The 24,396-nt window shown below is 41.9% G+C and overlaps 1 protein-coding gene across 3 annotated transcripts in view; it reads left to right on the forward strand.

The window, feature by feature from the left end:
- Cyfip1 (cytoplasmic FMR1 interacting protein 1) overlaps nt 1–24,396 on the forward strand; it is a 78,589-nt gene that overhangs the window by 42,071 nt on the left and 12,122 nt on the right. Inside the window, exons 12-23 of one of the 3 annotated variants that reach the window (XM_055607491.1) lie at nt 2,195–2,317; nt 3,042–3,167; nt 6,714–6,880; nt 8,402–8,549; nt 9,954–10,107; nt 11,575–11,731; nt 12,115–12,211; nt 14,186–14,262; nt 14,371–14,479; nt 17,643–17,762; nt 18,394–18,593; nt 20,879–20,966. In XM_055607491.1, the coding sequence (XP_055463466.1) occupies nt 2,195–2,317; nt 3,042–3,167; nt 6,714–6,880; nt 8,402–8,549; nt 9,954–10,107; nt 11,575–11,731; nt 12,115–12,211; nt 14,186–14,262; nt 14,371–14,479; nt 17,643–17,762; nt 18,394–18,593; nt 20,879–20,966 (1,566 nt within the window). Of the gene's footprint in view, nt 1–2,194; nt 2,318–3,041; nt 3,168–5,982; nt 6,527–6,713; nt 6,881–8,401; nt 8,550–9,541; nt 9,690–9,953; nt 10,108–11,574; nt 11,732–12,114; nt 12,212–14,185; nt 14,263–14,370; nt 14,480–17,642; nt 17,763–18,393; nt 18,594–20,878; nt 20,967–24,396 lie in introns of those variants that run through there. The other 2 variants (XM_055607490.1, XM_055607492.1) reach the window with 2 other exon arrangements.

The following is a 24,396-nucleotide window of genomic DNA, read 5'->3' on the forward strand; positions in this document are numbered from 1 at the left end:
GCCGTGTAGAAATGAATGGTGGACCTGAGCTCCACATGACTTCAGGCTGTGCTTGTAAAATGAGTTAATAGGAGACTTGTAGACAGTATGAACATCTGGAGGAATGGAGAGCAACAGTTAAATGCATTTTACAGCATTCATTTCCTGTCTTCCTAGATTCTGTGATAGTATCTTTTTTGTTTTTTGTTTTTGTTTTGTTTTGTTTTCAAGACAGGGTTTGTCTGTGTAGCCCTGGCTGTCCTAGAACTCACTCTATAGACAAGGCTGGCCTCGAACTCACAGAGATCCACCTGTCTCTGCCTCCCAAGTGCCAGGATTAAAAGCATGTACCACCACTGCCTGGTTTAATATCTTTATAAGAAGATGTAAGGGTTTTTGTTTGTGGGTAGACATGAACCCTCAGCCTTTTGAATGCTGGGATTCCTGCATGCATGTACCACCACACCCATCTTTTTATTTTTTGAGCCTGATTGTCAGAATCTCACGTGGTTTCTGGTTGTGGTTTTACCGTGAGTGTGCTATATCAGGAGCATAGATGAACATGTTTGTGTCATCATTCAGTGTTAGAATTTATTGAATAATGATACATTCACGAATTTTTGGTTTCATAGAAATCATTTTGCTGTGACGTTTCAAAGTCCTTGTTGGATGTGGCAAACAGATTTTTTTAAATTCTGATCTTAGTTTGCTAATATTAACTCCCAGATCATATATTACAAATCACATAGTCACTGTATCTCTATATACATTTATGCATAAATTCTGTAGGTTAAAGAATGGCTAGGAAGGATAAAAGAGGTCGCACTGGAGTTGAAGTAGTTTCAGGAAAGGAAGCCTGACTGGAGCGTACAGAGCCAGAGGGCCAGAAGGGCCAGAGGGCTGGAAGGTCCAGGTTGATGAAGAGGTAGCAGTTCCAGATGGACAGATAAATGGATGGGGGGTGGGGAGGGGTGAGTGAGCTGTGTTAACCGTAGGACCAAGCTGAGCTGAAGGCCCTGGGACAGTTGACCATCTCTTGACACGCAGACTGGGTGGTTAGGTGATAGGCCTATGCAGGCCATTCCCACGGCATCTGTACCCACCTCTCTATGGAGTCTAGGTGAGGCAGTAAACTCTTTCCTTGGTCTGTTGGGCTCAGCAAAGTTCTCAGACCTGGTTCTCCTATGATTTTGGTCTGCTCGTGTATTCATATGGTTTTCTTATGGTTTGACAAGTTTATGGGATATCCCCCTTTTTACTTTTAGGAAATCAGTTATTTATCTGTGTGTTCCTTGTGCTCATGGCTGTACAGACTTCTGTGCCTACCAAGTGTCCGAGTCAACCTGTTGCTGTGTTTGCACTCACAGCAGAGCCAGATGCCGCTTGTAAAATGAAGTTTATTAGATGAGGCACGGTCTGGAAAAACACTGTTTCTAACATTGTGAAGTGACTTAGATCAGAGCACAGCCAAGTCTCAGTGGGTTTGGATTTCAGTTGCCCTCTGACTAATACCGTTGAGCACCTTTTCATGTATTCATTGGACAGTTAAATATCACTTCTGTACAAAGGTCTATTCAGGACTGAGCTTATAGTTCAATACTAGAGTATCCAGCATGTGTGAGCCCCGTGTCCAACACCAGGCAAAACAAGACAAGAACGACAAAAGCTGAAAGTCATACAGACTTGTAACCGCAGCGCTGAGGAAGTAGGTGCACACTTGGAGTGAGTTCACGTCAGTCACAGCTACGTAGCAGAAAGGGGAGCATGTTCGGACTCTGCTCGTTTTATATGTCTATGCATATGTGACTTTGAAATCGGTTTCTAGAGTAGAATTTCTGAATGCTATGTGAGCTTTCCTGGGGGAGATGAACAAGTGTCTATTCTAGGTAGTACACTAATGGCAAACCAAAGAATCAAATCTATCCAAGTCTAGTTTAATGAACTAATGAGTTTAACTTGGATCCTTGCAGTAATGTGGATAGCTTACAGATAGTTATATACGACTGAACACAGTAACCATTAGCTCCTTACACACCTGAGGGGAGGAGCAGGGTCTTCAGTGACCTCTCACGAAGCCCTCGTGTTAATAGGTCTCCTGAGTTCAGGAGTTCAGCTGGGCAGGGGTAATGGCCTGCCCAGAGAGCTGTGTGGCACAGCAGTGAGTGTGGAGGGAAGCCGGATGGGGTCTCTTAACGCCTTTGCCTATGTGCCCTAGGTAGTCACAGGGTCTGGCCGCCAGGAAGCCCAGAAGACAGATGCTGAGTACCGGAAGCTCTTCGACTTGGCTCTGCAGGGCCTGCAGCTTCTGTCGCAGTGGAGTGCTCATGTCATGGAAGTGGTAGGCGCGGCATTCTTGTATTTGGAAATTTGAGTAACTACCTGGACACTCCTGGTTGCTTAGAAGTGCTTGTCCTCAGAACTTGTCAGTGTCATAAAAAGGACCCGTTTTCTCAGAGATCAATGAAACTGGGGGTACAGGGTGGGTTATAGGACAACTTGCAATGGCAAGACCGTTTACCAGAAATCAAACTCTGGTTGTCAGGCTCGGTGGCAAGTGCCTTTACCACCTCACAAGCCCTCATTCTTCTCTTTTGTGCAACATTTTACTCTTTGAAGTTTAACCATTAGTGTCTTAAGGGTTAGTAAAATGTTTCTGGTAATGTATAAAAATGTAAAGAACTATAAATTGCATGCTTTTTTCTTTTAAAAGATTATTTTAGTCATATAAAAATTATTTAATTGGAAGAGTAAGTACATGGTTGTTTGAAAGGCACATTTTCATTTTAAATACAAGTAGCCTAAAGTTTTACTATTCAGCATACAGTAATTTGGACATTTTGCCTGGGTTAGTTCTTAAGCTTTGCTTATATGACTGAGTATGTGCTGATTTTTTGGAGATTGTGTATATGTGTGTGAGACAGAGAAAAAGAGGGAGAGAGATTCAGAAAGCAGTTTATGCTTAAAGACTCACCTCCTGTTGGATTCAGCCGTAGTCTTGTCGGTCCGAAATCAAGTGTTTTGATTTCAGTCTGGAATGTCTTTGCTCTTTTTGACTGCGTCAGTATTCCTGGAAGCTTGTACATCCAACAGACAAGTACTCCAACAAGGACTGCCCTGACAATGCTGAGGAGTACGAGCGGGCCACGCGTTATAACTACACCACTGAGGAGAAGTTTGCCCTGGTGGAGGTGAGAATACCCGCTTCCTGTTCTCTGCAGCTCACATTGCTGCCTCTCGAAAGCAAAAGGAGAACATGGACACAGTGTCATGTGATGCCATTGCTTGTGTGGTGGGCAGGCCACTGCATCTGTCAGAGGGCAAGAGTGGCTGTTAATTTCTTAGGTGTGCATTGACAGCCTGTCAGACTAAGGTAGCCAGCCCCTCTGTGAGAGCTTGTGATCAGAAGTGAGAAGACAGAATCCTTACTATTTTTTAATTGATTTATTATTGATTTTTAAGAGTTCTTTATAGAGTCTGTATACAAGTTTTTTTTTTTTTTGATTGTTAAACTACCCTTATATTTTTTTCACCAAACCATCTTGATTACACTATGCCATCTTTATATTTATTCCTGGATTAAATTACCTAATGATTTGCTTAGGAGTTAGTGAAGTACCTCATCAGCTTAGTGATCAATAGGTAGACCTTTCTTTCTTGAAGCTTTACTCGTATTTATTTGAAGATTTATTTTTAATTATTACTATTATTAAATTATTATAACATCCTTATTTCTGTGTCTATATCTGTGAGTGAATGCCACATGTGTGTGTAAGCTTCTTTCTTGAAGCTTTACTTGTATTTATTTGAAGATTTATTTTTAATTATTACTATTATTAAATTATTATAACATCCTTATTTCTGTGTCTATGTCTGTGAGTGAATGCCACATGTGTGTGTAAGGGGTTTGTCTTTGTAATCAGAAGGGGTCTTTGGTTCCTTTGGAGCTGCTGTTATAGGTGCTTGTGAGCCACCTGACACGAAAGCTGGAAATGCAGGTCCTCTGCAAGGATCTCCATGTACTGAGCCATCTCTCCAGCCACAGTCCTTTTGTAATACACAAGGACATAATCAGCCCAAGCTTGTTTTGCTGACTCTGACTGTAAAGGACCCCAACTTTATTATTTTGCATGTGAGCATCCAGTTGTCCCAGTGTTTAATGGAAAGGTATCCTTTAACAATTCAGCTGTTTTGGCACCTTATTAATTGTTGAAAATCAGTTCCTTGTCAGTGTGAGGATTTAAGTTTATTCTATTTCATCAATAGAGGTGCAGAGTAGAAGGTATATCCTTTAGTGTTTGGGTGAAAAGTTCTGTAAACATCTGTTAGGTTCATTTGGTTTATAAGGTGGGTTATCTCCAGCATTTCTCTGTTTAGTTGTGTCTGGAGGACCTGTGCCTTGGTGAGAGTAGGGTATTGAAGTACGTGAGGGACGGTGTGTGATTTAAGCTGTAGTAGTGTTACTTTTACAAACTTGAGTGCCCCCGTGTTCGGAGTATATATGTTAAGAATTGACACATTATGGTGGATTTTTCCTTTGATGAATATGTAGTGTCCTTCCCTATCTCTTTTGATCAGTTTTGGTTTGAAGTCTTCTTAGGTGCATTTGCTTGGAAAGTCTTTTTCCAACCCTTTTCCCTAGCATCTGTTCTTTATTTTGGGGAGTGTTGCTCAGATACAGAAGAAAGCTGGATCCTGTTTTTACATCCATTTTGTCAGTCTGTGTCTTTTTATTTTGGAGTTGAGAACATTTATATTGAGAGTTATCAACGAGCAATGATTCGAAGTTCCTGTTGCTGCTGCCGCCGTTGGTTGTTGTTGTTGGTGGTGTGTGTGTGTGCATGTGTTTCCCTTTTGATTTTGCTGCTGTAACATTAATTCATTCCCCTGTGTTTTCATGTGTTCAGTTAACCTCCTTAGGTTGGAGTTTTCTCTCTAGCACCTTCTGTAGGGCTGTTTAAATTTGATTTATCATGGAATATCTTATTTTCTCCTTTATGGTGATTGGAAATTTTGCTGGCTATAGTAGTCTGAGCTGACAACTATGGTCTCTTCAAGTCTGTGACACATTTGTCCAGGCCCTTCTGGCTTTTTTTTTTTTATTTTTTTTATTTTTTATATTAATTACATTTTATTCACTTTGTATCCCAGCTGTAGCCTCCTCCTTCCTCCCCTCCCAATCCCACTCTCCCTCCCTCATCTCCTGTGCCCCTCTCCAAGTCCACGGATAGGGGAGGTCCTCTTCCCCTTCCATCTGACTCTAGCTTATCTGGTCTCATCTGAACTGGCTGCATTGTCCTCCTCTGTGGCCTGGCAAGGCTGCTCCCTCATCCAGGGGAGGTGGTCAAAGAGCTAGCCACTGAGTTCAGGTCAGAGACAGTCCCCTGTTCCCCTTACTAGGGTACCCACTTGGATACTGAGCTGCCATGGGCTACATCTGAGCAGGGGTTCTAGGTTATATCCATGAACGGTCCTTGGTTGGAGTATCAGTCTCAGAAAAGACCCCTGTACCTAGATATTTTGGTTCTATTGCTCTTCTTGTGGAGCTCCTGTCCTCTCCAGGTCTTACTATCTCCTCCTTCTTTCCTAAGATTCCCTGCATTCTGCCCAAAGTTTGGTTATTATCTGCTTTTATACAATGCTGGGTAGAGTCTTTCAGAGGCCCTCCATGGTAGGCTCCTGACTTGTTTCCTGTTTTCTCCTTCCAATATCCATTCTATTTGCCTTTCTGAGTGAGGATTGATCCTCTTACCCAGGGACCTCCTTCTAGCTTGCCTTCTTCCCTTCTGGCTTTTATTAGTCTCCATTGAGAACTCAAGTGCAATTCTAATGACTCTGCCTTTATGTGTTACTTGGTCTTTTTTGCTTAAAAAAAATGTGAGTGCTGGGAATTGAACCCAGGGTCTCTGTGAAAGCAGGCAGTGCTCTTAACTGCCGAGCCATCTCTCTAGCCATTGACCTATACACTTTGTAAAAGTAAAAGTTTTCGGTTTTTTTTATTCTGTTTTAATCAAAACAGCAATATAAATTCATCAATTAGTTCTCCAGTAGGGGTGGAGTGATGGCTCAGGGATTAAGAGCTCTGACTCTCTTCCAGAGGTTCTAAGCTCAATTTCCAGTACTTACATGGGGCTCACAACCATCTCTAATGGGATCTGATGCCCTCTTCTGGCATGCAAACGTACATGCACATAGAATATTCGTATATATAAATAAATCTATCTTTTAAAAAATCGTTCTCTGTCATGAACACATGGAAACCCTACATGTGACTTGAGGGAAATGTATAGTAACACCTATGGAGCTATCACAAAGTCAGAATCCAAGCAGTTGGCTTCCTTTTCTTCAGGGCCCTTAAGTCAGTGTCCCATTGTTGTTTAACAAGTGGGAATTAATATACAAGCTCTTGTAACTTTTCCCTTTTCTGATTCCTTTCATGTTTGAGCGTTTACGTCTGCATCTGAAGTCCATCAGGGATGGGCGTGATAGACAGTGTTCCTGAGTCAGATGTTCTGCTGCCCTCAGGGTACTCGTGGTCAGATGGGATGAGGTCAGTTCCAGGTAGCCTCAGAGCGCACCGAGTCTTGTGCTCTGGGGAATAAGGTGGTGTTACAGGGTAGCTCTGTAGTGGAAAGGAGGGAAGCCAGGGGAAGGTCTGTGTGTGAGAAAGAGATCCCCCAGGCAATGAAGGACTGTCCACTGTCCCCCTTCAGGCACTGAAAACTGTGTCCTTACAGGTGATCGCCATGATTAAAGGCCTGCAGGTGCTGATGGGCAGGATGGAGAGTGTGTTCAATCATGCTATCAGGCACACCGTTTATGCTGCACTTCAAGACTTCTCCCAGGTGACCCTCAGGGAACCGCTGAGACAGGCCATCAAGAAGAAAAAGAATGTCATCCAGAGGTCAGCCTCCCACACCTCTCCCTCACAGCCCCAAAGCAATGGATGGAGCTTAGATTCAGACAGACGGAGTGTCATGCTTTCCAAAGTAGGCTCAGTACATTTATCTTTGGCTCCTACTCATATTTTTTACATAGAATGTGGTGGGGCCTGTTAATAACCTTGTCAACAGTAAATAGCCTACTACTGAGCATTAAGGAATATGGAGAACGGAGGGTCAAGAGAATATTCCAGTCACCAAGCATTCAGGGGTATAAGGCCCCACATTCTTCTCCCTCCCCCAAATATGTCATCTGTAGCAGTTTACTTTTAGATTCTCCTACAAGTCTGGCAAAAAATGACCTAGATATTGTCATATAACTTAGACATCTTGAGGGTTTCTAATGTGGGCTTTTTATATAAAGTGACTTAAAAAGAAACATGTGCAGATGAAAACCAGCAGAGTTCCTTTATGGCTGGTATGCTTTGTTACCTAAGGTGATATGGTTTTTAGCAATAACAAAGTTTTATACTGTGTGTGCATTCTAATGCTCTAAGAGTCTCGGGAGAGGGAGGGAGGGCTAGCGCATGTGGACACATGTAAACACATGCACGTGTGTGTGAGGTTAGGGATCAACATGGATCTTTGCACATACTAGACATACGCTACTATTGAATCTTATGAATCCAAAACTTTATAAATGACAATATGATGCCATAGTAGAAAATTACATCCTATATTAGATAATTTTATATGCAAAATTATTCAAAATAGTATATAAAATTGCCATCTGGCTATATGTATAACTTGTATATAAAACAAATTATTATCCTGTTCAGACTTGTATCTTGTCCCCTGAGAAAATTTACTTTCCCAACCTTAGATGTGAAATCCTAAATTCTCCAGGTTCCAGCCTTTCAGATAAAAGACACTTTTGTTGGAGGCACATTAGGTATAGACAACAGCCAGACTTGTTCCACCAGCCAGAGAGTCTACAGAATGTATACTGTACTCTGGGTTTTATCCAAAATATTCCAATAGAGGTGACCAGAGTTACCATAAGATGTCTGCATACCTTGTACCCCACCTTTAGATGGAGTACAATTAAGTACAGCCTGTTAGCAATGGGTTAAATTTCCAGTGAGTGTAGGCACATATCCAGCCTCCCGAGCTGTGTGATGGCTTCACATTCCTCACTTAGAATGATTGGCCATGGCCGGGTAGAGCCCTGCTGTCGGGGTGGGCTTTGGAGAGTTCTCTTCTCCCTGCCCTGGCTTGACCACCTGGCTGTGTTCACGAAGTTAAACCTTGTTTCCTGGGTGACTGGTGCAGGCTACATCTGAGGTAAGTCTTTTGGGAACATTCAGCACGTTAAAGGATGCACTCTGCTTTTGTAAGTTTCCTATGAACTAGACTCTTCCATGTTACTTCAGCCAGAGGGATTTTCCTTGTGTGGGATTTTCCTTGTGTGTTGGCAGTTTGTTAGGTGAAGAGATGCCATGATTGTAGAAACCCCAGTCTGATGACTTGATGCGGTTGTTTAGTGTCCTGCAGGCCATCAGGAAGACTGTATGTGACTGGGAGACTGGGCACGAACCCTTCAACGACCCAGCTCTGCGGGGCGAGAAGGACCCTAAGAGTGGCTTTGACATCAAGGTGCCACGCCGTGCTGTGGGACCCTCCAGCACACAGGTTCTCATCTTTCTCCTAGAACTTGGCTAAGGGGGGGTGCAGACAAGGCAGGACTGAAGTAGTGGTTGCTTTCTCTGCTCGGGCAGATCCTCTTGTGCCTGAGGCTTTTTTTCTCTTCTCCTATGCTCTGGCCAACTGAATTTGAAACCTTAACTGAGACATTCCTGTGAGTATCTGGTTTGTTCATTTAACTGCAGAAGTCATTTGCTGCCCTTTCTAAGTTCTGTCTGTGAAATACATGCCTCCATTTCCATAGTTATACTGTTTCCTTTTTGGTTTTTTGGAGACAGGGTCTCATGTAACCTAGTCTGGCCTCAAACCTCTGATTGTACAGCCTCCACTGTCTGGGTGCTGGGATTATAGGGTGTTCCACCACCCCCAGCACCACTTTTGTATTTGTAAAGACAGGCTCTTATAGCTGTGGCTGGCCTGGTACTCACTGTATAGCTCAGGGTGAGCTTCAAACTCAGCTTCCAGTTTCAGCCTCCTAGAATTGCAGACATGTACCAGCACGTCTGTGTTTCTCTATCAATGTTTAAATGTTACGATTGTAATTTTCATGTTGAATCTATAAGTTGAGTGTTTCTGAAAATGAAATGTTGCTTTCATATGTCATGGTCTAAAGCCACTGTTGCTGCTTTCTCTTCCAATGTATGTAGGCCTTCCTTGAGGTGCTTCTCACTGACTCACACTCGGTTTTATATGCTCCTCTGCTTTGGAACCTGTCCTTCTTACATGTCTCTCTTAGAGGCTTCATAATCTCTATCACTCCTGTAGAAAGGTACCAACAAAGCACACACGGCTGGGTCTGTACGGAACCTCTTGGAGATCAAGAGAAAGGCTCTTGGCCATTCTTGGGGTCTGTGTGAGGCATATCACTGCCTTTCGCTCTTCCATTCCATTTGCCTGTTCCTGTGTCCCCCACCCAGACCTGTGCATCATGTGACTAACGGCTCTCTCCCGCTTCTCCTTCCCTGTCTGTCCATGTCTAGCTCTACCTGGTGCGCACTATGGCTGAGTCCTTGAACTCTGCCGAGCTGCTGAGGCAGCTCAAGTCTCTGGGCATGGAAAGGCTCTTGCATGTGGTAAACGCGTTTCTGAGGCAGTCGTACACCTATCCACCTCTTTTAACCTTTGGTGGTAAGACATTGTTTGTTTTTCTTGTTGATGCTTATGGCACGGAGGTGAGCTGCTCCCCTATACAGAGTTCATCCTAAGAAGCAGCATCTTGGCTATGTGGATACCCAGGCCCTCTGGACAGCCTGTCTATGGCAGGCTGATTGTGGGCATGGGACTCAGTTGAGATGTAGTGGAGCAGTTCTTCTCCTATAGACTTTCCCATTTGATGTAACTAATGTACCATTTATATTTTTTTCCCTACAAATATCTCTTTGGATAATACAGCTTTACATGGTGAGAACTATGCTAGAGTCCCTCATTGCAGACAAAAGTGGTTCCAAGAAAACCTTGAGAAGTAGCCTTGAGGGGCCCACCATATTGGACATAGAAAAATTTCATCGAGAGTCATTCTTCTACACTCACTTGATAAATTTCAGTGGTAAGAGACAGTGCTGACCAGAATCCGGCCTGGCATGCTCTAACACTGCTAACACCACCCGGGACGCTTCTGCCTACCTGACCATCCTCCTGCCCATCTCTTCACGCACCCACATGGTGCCACGTCCTAACCTTTGTGGTGGTGGCCAGACATCCTGGAGATTGCCCCCAAGTCCCTTGCCACTGCCATGGTCTCTGTCAGACATGGCCTTTGGCAGGACAAGGACAATAGGTCTTTGGTAGGCCCTGCTGTGTAAACACAAAATCACGATCACAGAACAGGGACATGGAACCTCTCATGTGGATCAAGATCCAGGCATTGGTGTAAAGATACGGCCCTTCTGGCCCCCACTGCCCAGGTAGCAAAAGTGCTCCGAGACATACTAGTCACCATTTAGGTGATACCCAGCCACTTTGACCTGGCACTGGTGGGTGCTTTCTACCCTGAGTCTGCCTGTGGCCTCGTCCAGCTGTTCACGTCACCTGCTTAGAGCAGGAGGTGTCTGTGCCTTGCCTGGGGTGCCGCAGGCAGTCGAGTAAATAGTAATGCTGCTAATGTTAGCTCCGAGAATGTAAAACAAATCTTTATCATTTAAATCTGTTTCTAGTTTTGTATTGGTTGAACCACTCCTGAATATGCATGTGTCCATTCTAGACACTGGTGTTTGTCTTACATAAAGGGAACTACAGGTTGAGTATCTCGCATCTGAAATGATTGGGACCAGAAATGCTTCAGATTATGAGTCTTTGGAGGGAGGGTAGCCAGATATGTACAATGACAAATTTTGAAGGATGGGATCCAAGTCTAAATGCACTGGTTTTTACACACCTCATACACATGGTCTGCAAATGATTTTAAACCTTCATATGCTGCATAACCATATTTCAGTCAGTTGCAGATGTTGCCTAGTGATGTCACACTCATCTTAATCTGTGTCAACATCTGAGCACACTATTGTCACACCGTCTCAGAGTGTGACCCTGTCCCTAGACACTGCATTATCATGGTCTTTGTGTATCTGCATTTAGATTTGAGCCCCTCACATGAGATGGATGTGGGATGTCTCACTTACAACATCACATCGTACATTCGGAGACTTTGGAGCATTTAGGATTTCTGGTTTTCAGATAAGGGATGTTAAACCTGTGGTCCTGTTTTTACTTCTCCTTTTTAAAAGGTTGCAGTCCCCTGCTCCCGCCAAGAAGGGTCCCTAAGGTCCCTGGTGGCAGGAGGACACTAGCTACTCAGGAGGTGTAGGGTCCTGACCTGTACTTACAGCACACCCGTGTTAGTCTTGTCTCTCACATGCAGTGTCTAGTGAACCCTTCCTGCTTGCATCCATGCTGCATGGCTGGGAGCTAAGCATAGAGGAGTCACATCCTGTATGCAACACCTCTTGTTTCCTCTATACCGAGTCATTTTCTGCTCATCATGAAAGATAACCTGGTGTCATTTGAATCCCTCAAGAAACACTGCAGCAGTGCTGTGACCTTTCACAGCTGTGGTTCCGAGAGTTCTTCCTGGAGCTGACCATGGGCAGGAGGATCCAGTTTCCCATTGAGATGTCTATGCCCTGGATTCTGACTGACCATATCCTGGAGACCAAGGAGGCATCAATGATGGAGTGAGTGTCCTATGGGTCTACCTCTGAGGCCTCTGCACTCATATGCTTATACCTCCACACATTAGTTCAAGATTAAATAGAAAAAAAGGTAGAGAATACTGATACTAATAAAACACCTTAAACCACAATATAGAGAAAGTAAAGTCACGGAGGGCTTTGGGTAGCCTTTGCATGTTCTTCATGTGAGATATAAGGTGCCTTTCTTTCTCTGACCTGATGATATGTAGTGATCCCATAGGATTCAGCTTTGTACAAACACCATGGGAAGTAAGAAAATGCTTTTCTTCATATGGCAGTTAAATTTCTCCAAAGTAGGCAGCCTGTGAGGGTCACAGGTCAATGGCTTAGGAGGCTGGGGATTGACCAGTGTCAATCCTCTGCAGGTACGTCCTCTACTCCCTGGACCTGTACAACGACAGTGCTCACTATGCGCTCACCAGATTCAACAAGCAGTTTCTCTATGATGAGATCGAGGCAGAGGTAAGGGACCAGCATCAGCTCCTTTTATCAAATACCTTTTAAACTGTACTTTTTTTCCCCTGAGTATTCAAAGAATTAAACTTTAAGTGTAGAGTGGTTTAAATGGTGAAATGTACTTTTTTGTATAAGCCTTTCTAACTTTTTTTTCACCTTCCTCAGTTTATACATTGGAAGTGGATGTGACTTTTTTTTTTTTTTTTTTTTTTTTTTTTACCAAATTTCTGCACCCCTATCTGTTTCAGTTAAGGAGGGTGCTCAATTCACCAAACCAACTTTAAAAGAAAATATATCATTAGGTCTTTTTAAAGTTAGGGGTAATAAAATAGTACTTTGCTGAATTTGTTGGTACACACACTTTTTTTTTCTATACTGGGCAGGTGCACTGTTGTGTGTAACCCCTGACCCGACCCTTTCGCTGTAGCCCAGGCTATCCATAGGCTCAGGACAGTCTTCATGCCTTAGCTTCCTGAATACTGGGATTATTCGAGTAGCCATCATATCTGCCTGTATTTCTTAAGGAGGTAATATACAGGTTGATACAGACACACAGACACACACACACACACACACACACGAAGGGATATCTCTCATTCTTTAGCATAAGATGTAAGAGAAATTAACCTCTAGAGATCATTTCCTGTGTCTGAGCAGCTCCACTACCTCACAGACAGCCTCTCACAGTGTTTCTTGGGGAATGATGTCATGATTCCCAGGCAATGCAGGATGCGTGGGTACAGACTTACCCTCTTGGTTCTGTCTGTGTGCCTTGGGTTTCTCTGCCTCTGAACACACACATTCTCCTGATGGTTCTGAAGGAGGACTGTCTGCAGCTGAGGTTATTGGTCCCAGGGTGTTTTTGACAGCATCATGCGAAGTGCACCTGTCTTTGCTCCAGGGAGAACATGGGATGCACTTTCAGACAGTGGCTCCTAAAACGCCGGGACTTTAGACGTGATGCATGGTCCCTTCCCCTGAGCAGATGGTAGAGGGACTTTTTCATAGTCGTTTGAATTTGAGAGGACAAGAGTGTTATGCTTCCTCTGTGAGGTTCTTTTTGTTTGATTGTTTGTTATTGTTTTGAGACGGCGTCTTATGTAATTCAGGGTGGTCTTAAGATCACTATTAGGCTAGCTGTGTATCTTTTAAGATTTATTTATTTATTTTATGTATATGAATGTTCTGACTGCATGAACACCTGCAGGCCAGAAGAAGACATCAGACTGTAGTATAGATGGTTGTGAGCCATCATGTGGTTGCTGGGTATTGAACTAAGGACCTCTGGAAGAGCACCATTTACCCTTTGAAGACACTGGGGACCAAGCTCTGTGGGAGCTAGTTAGCCATCAAGATGGTTAGGACAGCTATAGAAGCAGCTAGCCACTTTTAGGGAAAGAGCCTGAGCCCGTCTTACTAACAGAGCCTGTGGAACAGTCCTTATAAACACAGACATGATGCGGTTTTGCCATCCATAAATAATCTTGAGGGCATTGAACGGATCCCAACTGTGGCTTTTTTCTGGCGTGAGAAGCTGTGGTGAACACCAGACATGGATGACCATCCGATGTACCTTTTCAGTGTACTCTTTGGAAGCTGTTGGACTTGGCTTGGTCACAGGGGATTCTGGTGTACAGTTGGATGGACAGACTTCTCTATGGATCTCCCCAAAGTAGAATGCCTCACCACACCACACTTCTGCTGAGAAACCCTGTCTTGAAAAATAAAAACAGCAAGAGCCTCACCTTGTGTTGAAGCAAGAGTTTGAAGCTAGGAATTAATGCGTATAATCTCAGGATCCAGGACACTGAGCTTTGAGACTCTTAAGTTCAGAGTTGGCTTAAGCTACATAATGAAACAACCCTTGCTTAAAACAACAACAACATAAGCAAGTAAAGAAAAGCAGAGATGTTTGTTTTTGAGTTTTTATTTGATCTTGGTTTCAGGAGTTGATATCTAACATGGTGTCCTTTTTGCCAGGTGAATCTATGTTTTGATCAATTTGTTTACAAACTGGCAGATCAGATATTTGCATACTACAAGGTTATGGCAGGAAGGTAAGTGTATGAGCTGTGATTATCATGTACAATCTTGGATAATTTGATCTGATATTTCTATTAAGATTCACAATGTATGACAAATATCTTGCCTTTCTCCTGCACCAGTTTGCTCCTTGACAAAAGATTAAGGTCAGAATGCAAAAATCAGGGAGCCACGATCCACCTCCCACCATCTAACCGCTATGAGACGCTGTTGAAGCAGAGGCACGTGCAGGTGAGCTAAGTGACTCGGTAAAGTGTGCCTTGGAAATGATGGGCTTTTCTTAGAGCTAACCCGACTCTTACAGGTATCACGGCGTGTGAATGTCCTAATAATCTCCGCCTCTCTGAGATCTCGCTGTTTTCCAGGCTAGGCGTTGTCATCTTTTTTTGAGATTAAGTCTTAATTGCTACAATATGACACAATGATCAAGGCAGCATAGAAGAGCAAAATATTTATTTAGGGATTATGGTTTCAGAGTGTTAGAGTTTATGATCATCAGGGCAGGGAACATGGCAGCAGGCATGATATTGGAGTAGTTGCTGAGGGACCACATCTGGAGACACAACCACAGGCAGAAAAAGAGTGACTCTGAGAATGGCGCAAGTCCTTTGAAATCTCAGATTGCCTTCCCCCAACAACACACTTTTAACAAAGCCAGTCCTTCCCAAGCCTTCCCATCAACAGGGGACTAAGTATTCATATTCAAGCTTGTGAACCCATGAGGACCATCATCATTCAGACTGCCACAGATTATAATATACTTGCATCAGCTCCCCTTTTTTCTTCCTTCAGGGCCTCCTAAATACCCCCTCTTCTTGCTCCTTTAAATTCAAATTCATTTTTTTTTCCTTTAATTGTGGTCTCAGACATACACACTAAATATGCAAATAAATAAAAAATCCCCTATTTTTCAGGGCTGACAATTTGATACTGTTTAACTAGTCTGTTTGCCCTTTCCTGGGAAGACCACTTCTTCCATCCTCAGCACTACTTAGTTGTATAGGACTCAGACCTCATGAGCTTTCTCCCTTATCCGTGTTAGCTTGTCTATTTGCGTCATCCTTGTTCGGGTTACATTTAGGCAGTCACGTTTGTGAGACTGACATTTGGTATAGCTTCTCTGACATTTGTAGGAGATCTCACGCAAACCCCCTGTTCCTCTGAGTCTCTGACAGTCATTTTAACCCCTCTTTCACAGTGATTGCTGAGCTTTAGGGGCAGGAATTCTGTTGTAGGTATATTAGTTGAGACTAGGCTCCATGACTCCATGTTCCCATTGGTTCTGCTTTCCTGTAATGGCCTCTGTCTGTTTCAAAGAGAAGTTTCTTGGTAAGGGGTGAAAACTACACTTGTGTTTGGGCATAAGGATGAATATTTAAAATTTAGTTAGGGATTATTTTGGTTTAGAAAAGTGGCATTACAGGTTCTTTTCCAAGATCCATGACTTCACTAGCTCTGTGTAGTTGGTTAGGTTTCAGGTTTCCAGTATGATTTACCTCTTGTTGAGTGGATCTTAAGTCTAATTAGAGAGCAGTTGGTTACCACCAAGGTATGTGTGCCACTATGCACCCTTAGGGGTATTATGGCATGCTTTTGGTTGTTGTGGCTCATAGTGTTAATGCTAGGTAGGGCTGTTGGTTGCTTCCCTCCTTTAGAAACTTGCATGTCATCTTCTGATAGCATGGATAGTTTGTTCTTAGAAGGATTTTGGGTCAGATCCATCTCAGGTCCTCTGGGCCTTGTGTTTGAAGTACATGGTATCTTCAGCAATAGGGACTTACCTTCCTCCTTCTGTGGGCATGGGCACAAAGGCAATAGTAATTGCTTGGGATGTGTTGGGAGTCTCTTGGACGACCCTTACAAACAACAAAGAGGCTTCCCATGTGCTTAGACTAGTCTTTCACCACTGGGCTTGAACAACCTTCCTCCCTTAGCCTGAGATTTTAGGTCTATGCTCATGTTTCGTATAAAAGGGTTACATTTTATATTGGACAACCTTAACCACAGGGGTGAAATTAGAGCTCTTTGCACCCTGATTGGCTTCTAGGAAACAGGCCCTTTCTGGAAGAATTGCTCCTTCTCCAAGAGCCCCAAATTCAGACGTTTACGTGATAAAGATGAAGCTGGGAATCTTAAACGAGCACAACCACAGAAACACTTGTACATTTATGTTCATTGCAGCACTATTCAAATAGCCAAGATAGAGAACCAGCCTGTGAACTGAAGGATGGATAAAGAAAAAGAAAATGGTATTTATATAAAATAGAAATTTATTGAACTGAGAGTAAGAATGAAATCCTGTCATTTACAGGGAAATGGATAGAATTGGAAATCATATGAGTTAAATAAGGCAGATTAAAAAAGAACGACATTACATGTTTTCTTCCATATACAGAATCTATATTTCCTATTTTTGTATATGACTGATGGGAAAGCAAAAGAGGGACCACCATAAGGGAGGATAAGAACAGATCAGTTGGGAGGGGGATGACTGTAAACAAAGTACAAAGGATATACATGTATGGAAGTGTTAGGAAACTTATTTTGTGATACAAAATTTTAATTAAAAATAAATTTAAACTGTGTAAACAAATAGAATGAGGTGAGAAGACTTGGATCGCAGAAATCAGAGGTGAAGTTTTTCTTGGCCTAAGCAAAGGACTTTATTAAGATAGACCATGCTAAGGGCTGGAGAGATAGCTCAGTAGTTAAGAGTACTAGCTGATCTTCCAGAGGACCTGGGTTCAATTCTCAGTACCTTCATAACTGTCTGTAATTCCTGTCCCAAGGGATCTGTCTCCCTCACACATGCAGGCAAAACACCAATGTGCGTAAAATAAAAAAATAAAAAATAAATTATTTTTTACAAAAAGATGGGCAGTGCTTATGTTTTGTATCTTTAAAAACAGTAAATAGTAGTGTACTAAGTAATGTCTTGCTTGGTTGCAGCAGTAGTCCCAATACCATTTGGTTAGAGGATCTAGCTCAACGGTAGAGTCCTTGCCCAGCATCTAAATAGACTTGGTGCCATCTTCAGGATTGCTTGTGTGTATGCTTGTGAGAGAACATGTGTCTACGCATTCTTTCTCTCTCACACAAAACAGAGTTTTTTGTATTCTCCTTTGAAATAGGTGTCTCATGTTGTTGCTTGTTTGTTGTTTTAGATATTTGCATTTACTTTTTTTTTTTAAGTATATTTTTTTATTTGGTGAAGGCTTCAAGGAGTATGTGGAGACAGAAGAAAACTTGAATGAGTCTCTTATTTCTATTATTTGGATCCCATGGATTGAGCTGAAGATGTCAGGCTTGGCCTTAGGTGTCTTTACCTATTGACCCATCCCTCCAGGCCTTGTATTCTTTACCTTGATACCCCTTGCCCTCTCTCTTCCTCTAGCTGCTTGGGAGATCCATTGACCTCAATCGTCTGATTACACAGCGTGTTTCAGCAGCCATGTACAAATCTCTAGAGCTGGCAATTGGACGATTTGAAAGTGAAGATTTGACATCAGTAGTCGTAAGTACTAGAACTAATTTGTATTTTTTCTGTTGATAAGTTGAAATAATAGTAGGTCATTTCTTGTGTAGACAATAGGTTGGCCTACACAATGGTAATATTCAAAAGGTTGAATATAGTAAATTCATTTATATATATATATATATATATTTTTTTTTATTTTTTTTTTCCTGTGTTTGTCCATATAAGCTTATTACTTGGGAAAACTGACCCAAGTAATTATGTGCAGATGACGGAGACAGGCCTTAGGACTTAGGAGACAGGCCTTGGTACATTGACGGGTAGTAGTGTTAGGTGGTAATTTGTCCAAATGGCCTTTGTACAAGGTAGGTGGTGGCTTGAGGTAGAAGTGACCACAGAGGAGAAAAGACCAGGGCCCAGGGATTGCAACTGTAGAAGGAGGGGTTCAAGCTCAGTAACAAATTCTGGTCACCTACCAAAGTCCTATTTCATGTGGTTCTGGCCCACATGTTGGTGGCCACCTCAGTGCAATCTTTCACTGTCTATATCTCCTCATATGCTAGACCTCTCAGAGACCACATAGCGTAGGTGGGGTTACAGACCGCAGGTAAATACCTCCTTCCTGTGTGGCCCACCTCTGTTCTCAACGCCCTTGTCCCTGGTCCTGTAGGAGCTAGATGGGCTCTTGGAAATCAACCGTATGACACATAAGCTGCTGAGCAGGTACCTCACGCTAGACAGCTTTGATGCCATGTTCCGGGAAGCTAACCACAATGTGTCTGCTCCTTATGGAAGAATCACCCTTCATGTCTTCTGGGAGCTAAACTATGACTTCTTGCCCAACTACTGCTATAACGGCTCCACCAACCGGTAAGCATGCCATTAGCATCACAAACATGACTGCAGACCCTGTAGTAAGAATTCTGGAATTCTGGTTTCTTTAAAAAACAGAAATATTCTACAACTGTGTGTCTATTTTAATCCCAGTTGTGGGGCTGTGGGGCTGCTTTGCAGCAGCTGACTATGATTTGCCTCGTGCCCCAGCAGAGAGTGTAGTTTTGCCAGCTGCAGATAGTTTCTGCAATTGTATGATGTTTGGAATTCTGGGAATTTTTCAGAAGGCATATAAATGCTGGGGCCATTCAGGGAGGTTGGTTGTGGTTTATTAAAAGCTGTGCTGAAAGAAGAAACCAGAAGAAAGAAATTAGATTTAAGGATCTCTCTCTTTCTCTCCCCTCGGTTCTTTCTCTCTTCTCTGTTGAGGTGCATGTACAGTGGGTGATCTTAGGCATGGACTTTCCATCTTAGTTCTCCCATGATTTCTCATGTTCTGGTTTCTCAGGATTTCCTTGTTTCTTCTATTTACAAGGATAGCCCTGGGCCAGCACTTGGGCAGATGGTTGTTGCTTTGCACATAGAGATAGAATGACTGGCGAAAGGCTGGAGCCAGAGGCAGGAGAGCCACAGTTCTGCCAGCACACTTGGTTGTGACCGTGGGCAGAATCTCATGTGCATTGGAATGGCGGCTGGAACTGTTCTGCCTACTTTAAGTCTCCCTGTTGTCTGACTATGGCAGGTGATTCTGCATCCCATGTTTCTGTCTGAAATGTTGGGGACTGGGAGAGTGTGGGAATGGCTTGCTTCCCACTTACTATTTTGCTGCTGTGTTAATGAGAAAGAAGTAGCAAATTTGGGGGTAGAATGGTTGTGTCATAATGTCTACACTGATCAGTGTAGTGTAATTTCCTTAGATTCAGTCTGTTCTCTTTGTAAGAAGACTACCAGCAATAAGAGGTGGCTTTAAGATAGATCCCAGCTTGACTTCTGTGTCTGATTAAGGCGGTTGTTCCCAAGTCTCCCCACTGTCATGTTACCACTTTTCTCTTTAAAGTTTGTAAGTCACTCATAAGGGATCAACTGAGACTACAGAAATAGTCATACCTTGTTGGAATCTGATCCACTTGGTTTTAGCATCTATGACAAATGCTTAGCTTAATCTCATTTGTCCCTGGATGGTTGAAGAGCAGTGATTTTTCTAATTCCTTCTTTTCTCTGCAAATATTAATGGACATTCTATATGCTATGATTCTTTCCTTTGTTGATGGTTATAAGTATAATCAGGGATTCCATCTTAGGTATTTGTAATCAGCTTTGGGTAGTGAACACCCTTTACAATGGCGTCTGTGTGCTTTTGTATTCCCACCATTTTGTTAAGTACCACTTTATCTTCTGTACCACAAGATGGGGCGTCTGCTAATTGGTATGCTCACTGATACTAGGATACTAGGATGTCACTGTTTCTAGACTGCTACGTTAATAACAATAGGGTGTACTTGTTTGCTCACCATTTTAGATTTCTATGGCTGCTGTTAAATGGAAAAGTGTTCTCTTCCAGTTCAGATCAATGTGTCAGCAAGCCACACTTCCTTTTTAAACTCTGGGTGGAATCCCTGCTTGCCTCGTGCTAGCTTATGGTAGCAGCTGTCAGTTTCTGACACTTCCTGGCTTGTAGCAGTAGCATTCCAGGTTTTGCATTTGCCATGACGTGGTGTTCTTCTTCTGAATCTCTTTCTCTGACCCTTGTTTCATTCTTATAAGGACAATAGCTATATGAATCAGGGGCTTTACTCCCAGCTCTTAATCTTGTCATCACAAGTACATCTATAATGACCCTAGTTGTACCTTCTATGCAGTGGACAAGGAATTTGAAAATATCTTCTGGATGGCCAAACTTTAACTCATAGTATTCATGTATGCTTGTATGTATTTTATTTCTATACAGCTCATGTTGTAGACTAGTGTCTTCACCCTGTTTCTGGGATGCAGCAAAACCAAATGTGTGTTCATTGTAGTTATCGAGGATTGCATTAGACCCAAGATGGTTTTGATGCTACCAGGCTAGAATCTTTGTGAACTAGAAGACTGTGTTTATAGGTAGAAGGACAACAAGTTCCTGCTCTGGCTTGGATTTACCATTATCTGTGGTATTTTAGAGTATTTGTAAATATTTAATTCTGTGAATTTTGATTTACTAGAATTTTCCCATTTGATGCTACCATTTAACAGGGAAAAGATTAAAGATCTATTATAAAAAAATTGTAGCTAAAGAATGGCTATTAAATTTGGTTTTCTTCCCTTCTACTTTTCTCATTTAGGTTTGTTCGGACAGTATTGCCATTTTCTCAGGAATTTCAGAGAGACAAACAGCCTAATGCACAGCCCCAGTATTTGCATGGATCCAAGGTGGGTTGTTTTGTTTGTGTAATGATAGATTTCTGTTGCTGTGGTAAGCATCTGACCAAAATCATGAAGGAAAGGGTTTATTTCAGTTTACAGTTGTAGTCCATTGTGAAGGGAAGTCAGAGCAGGAACCTGGAAGCAAGAATTGATGGAGAGGCCATGGAGAAACACTGCTCATTGGCTTGTTCAGCTGTTTCCTTAAAGCACCCAAGGCCACCTGCTCAGACATGGTACTGTCCCCAGTGGGCTGGGCCCTACCACATCAGTCATTAATCATTAACCCACAAACTGTCTTCTTAGTTGAGGTTTGTCTTCCCATATTAACTCTAGCTTGTCTCAAGTTGACAGGAAACTGAGACAGAAAAGTATTCCTTTTTAGTTTTGAGTTCTCTGAAGAATCTTGGATTATAGTTTAATTGGCTAGCTAGACTTCCAGAGGAAATTTAGCTTTACATTTTTCAGAAGTATCCTTTTCTTATTTCCTTGGTAGAAGTACAAAAAAGCAGAGAGACAAAAACAAGGACCACTAACATTTAATACCTATCCAGAAAAAGAATTATTTTTAATTGTTTTAATATAGCATACAAATAATTGAATTTGTTATAGCATTTTCATACGTTTGTTGTCATTATACTTTGTTCTGATTTGCTGCTCTCTCTGGTGCCCCCTACCTCTCTGCTTAGTACCTTTCCTTGCCCTGTCTGTTTTCATATCACATATATTCTGGGACATGCTTCCCCCCACCCCCAACAAAACTTAGATCTCATCCTCTATTTCATGATCTCCTTTCTGGTCATGTGAGAGATGGGTCTGGGGCCCAAAGAAAATAGCTACACATTGGAAAGTATTTGGGCAAGGCTTCACTTCTGCAGGGGGCTGCATAGGCATGTCAAATCAAGAAGGCAAGAGTCCAGCCTGGTTTTATTCCTAGTGCTAATGGTTTTGATGTCTCACTCTGAGTGGTCAGGGCTCAGCTTCATGCTCTCACATTGGCCAATTTTAAGTAGCATGCTTAGTAAAGAAAATGCTTTTTTATTTATTTAATTTTTAAGATTTATTTATTAATTTTACATATATGAGTGCTCTATCTGCATGTACACCTGCATGCCAGAAGAGGGCATCAGATCCCAGTATAGATGGTTTTGAGCAGTATGGTTGCTGGGAATTGAACTCAGGACCTCTGGAAGAACAGACAATGCTTTTAACCACTGAGCCATCTTTCCAGCCCTGAGAATGCAGTTCTTAGCACTGAGTGAAAGCTAAAGCACATATTTTGTTTTCCAGAAGTGCTGATTTTGGAGGAATTTTAATTTCCGCTAAATGACTTCTCTGTTTTTTGAAGTAAGGTTTAGTAGAAAGAATACATTTTCCATAGCATGACACTGATGCGCACATGCACGCACACACACACAGAAGGTGGGGGTTCGTGCAGACCGGCAGACAGATAACCTTAAATATAGATTCCATGTTTTAAAAAAACACAGTAATTGTGATTCTAAGTCAGTTTTACTTGATTTAATATAATGGTTTCCAATTCTACCCATTTTTCTGTAAATTCTTGGTATATATATAGGTCACATTCTCTGTCTGTCCCATCTATTGATTGACTACAGGACCAACTCCATAAGCTCTTAAGCGTAATGCAGAAATGAACATGAAATGACCTGTAGACCTAGGGTCCTTTGGGTCTTTAGTTAGGAGCGGTGAGGTGGATTATATGGCTGTGTTCTCATAGCATTCTGATAAAGTTTCACAGTAGCTGGTACCACGTCATAGTCATACATTGCATGGGGGCTCTTTCCAAACTTGCTCACCAGCATTTGTTGTCATTTTATTACTTTATATATCGATCAGTTTATTTTAAATTTTACTTTCTTCAGTTCTATGTGTAATCTAGATATTAATCCCGTACGTGAGGTATAGTTGGCAAAAGTGCTACAGCCTGTCTCTTCATACTGATTATTTCTTGTTTTGTTGTGCAGAGACATTTTGTCTAATCCCATTTGTTATTTCCTGTGTCTTTGAAGACCTTTTCAAAAAGAATTACCTAGGTCTGTATTTTAGAATGTTTAACTTGTTTCCCTCAAGTACTTTCAGAATTTTAGATCTTATATCATGACTTGATCCAAGTTTGAGTTGAGTTCTGCATAGAGAGACGGATCCGCTTTCATTCCTCTACACGTGCATATCCAGTTTTACATGTATGTTTTTGATAGCTTTGTTCAAAATTAGATGGCTGGAGCTATGCGGGCTATATTTCTGCATTCCTTCTTTGTTTTGCTCTGTTCTATTCTACTCTATTCTGTTCTGTTCTATTCGATTCGATTCTACTCTTCTCTACTCTTCTCCTCCACTCTACTCTACTTCCCTACTCTACTCTGTTCTATTCTGTCGGAGCAAATATCATGCTGTCTTTGTTAATATGGCTCTGTAATACAATTTGAGACCAGGGATTGTGATACCTCCAGCATTGCTCTTTCTATTAAGAATTGCTTTGGCTATTTGAGTTATTTGTTTTCTTCCATATGAATTTTGCATTGTTTTGAATTTTTGTTTGTTGTTTCTAGTTTTGTGAAGACTCATTGTGATTTTGAAGGGAATTACATCAGTTAAGATTATCACTCTAATTTCTGTCCTTAGATCTAGTTCTGTCCTATGTTACATTTGCTGATTTGCATATGTTAAACCAGATTTGCATTTCTGAAATGAAATCTTCTTGTTCACGATATATATTTCATAATATGTTCTTAAATTTGGCTTGTAATAATTCTTTTGAAATTATTTACTTTTCTTTTCACCAAGGAAATTTGTCTTTAGCTTTGGTTATTGTGGCCATTTGCATTTCTGTGCATCTCGGAATGAGGCTGGGCTCCCTTCCTCTTGTATTTTATGGGGCAGTGAAGAGCTTTTGGCTTCTTCAGTTTTGTTAGCTTGAGCAGTGAATCTGTATGTCTGGGCTTTTCTGCGTTGGAATTTTTCCTTGCTTTGTCTCTCAGTGATTGTTACGGGTGTGTCTTGGTTATGTGTATGTTTTTAGCTTAATTCTCCTAGCCTGTACATCTCACAGCAGTTTTTGTTTCTTCCAGAGTTTTCAGTTTTGTGTAATATAAATTTTCACATAATTCACTCACAGCCCTGGATTTCACTAGGACTTACTGTAACCTCCCTCCCTTTTCATCTCTAATCTTACTAATTCGGGATTTCTCTTTCTTTTAGTTAGTTCTTGTTCTTTCAGTGAATCCACCCTTTGATGGGTTCTGTGCATTGTTCCTTTAATCCTCATTAAATAATTTTTACCTGATTTTTTTTTATTATTTCTTGCTTTTTACGGATTTGGGGATTGGACTTGTCTTGTTTTTCTTAGGTCTTGGGGTTACTTGAGATCTTCCTGATTTTCTTAGGTCTTGGGGTTACTTGAGATCTTCCTGATTTT

This window comes from Psammomys obesus, unplaced genomic scaffold (assembly GCF_907164565.1).
Source record: "Psammomys obesus unplaced genomic scaffold, mPsaObe1.curated_primary_1811, whole genome shotgun sequence".
Classification (NCBI taxonomy): domain Eukaryota; kingdom Metazoa; phylum Chordata; class Mammalia; order Rodentia; family Muridae; genus Psammomys; species Psammomys obesus.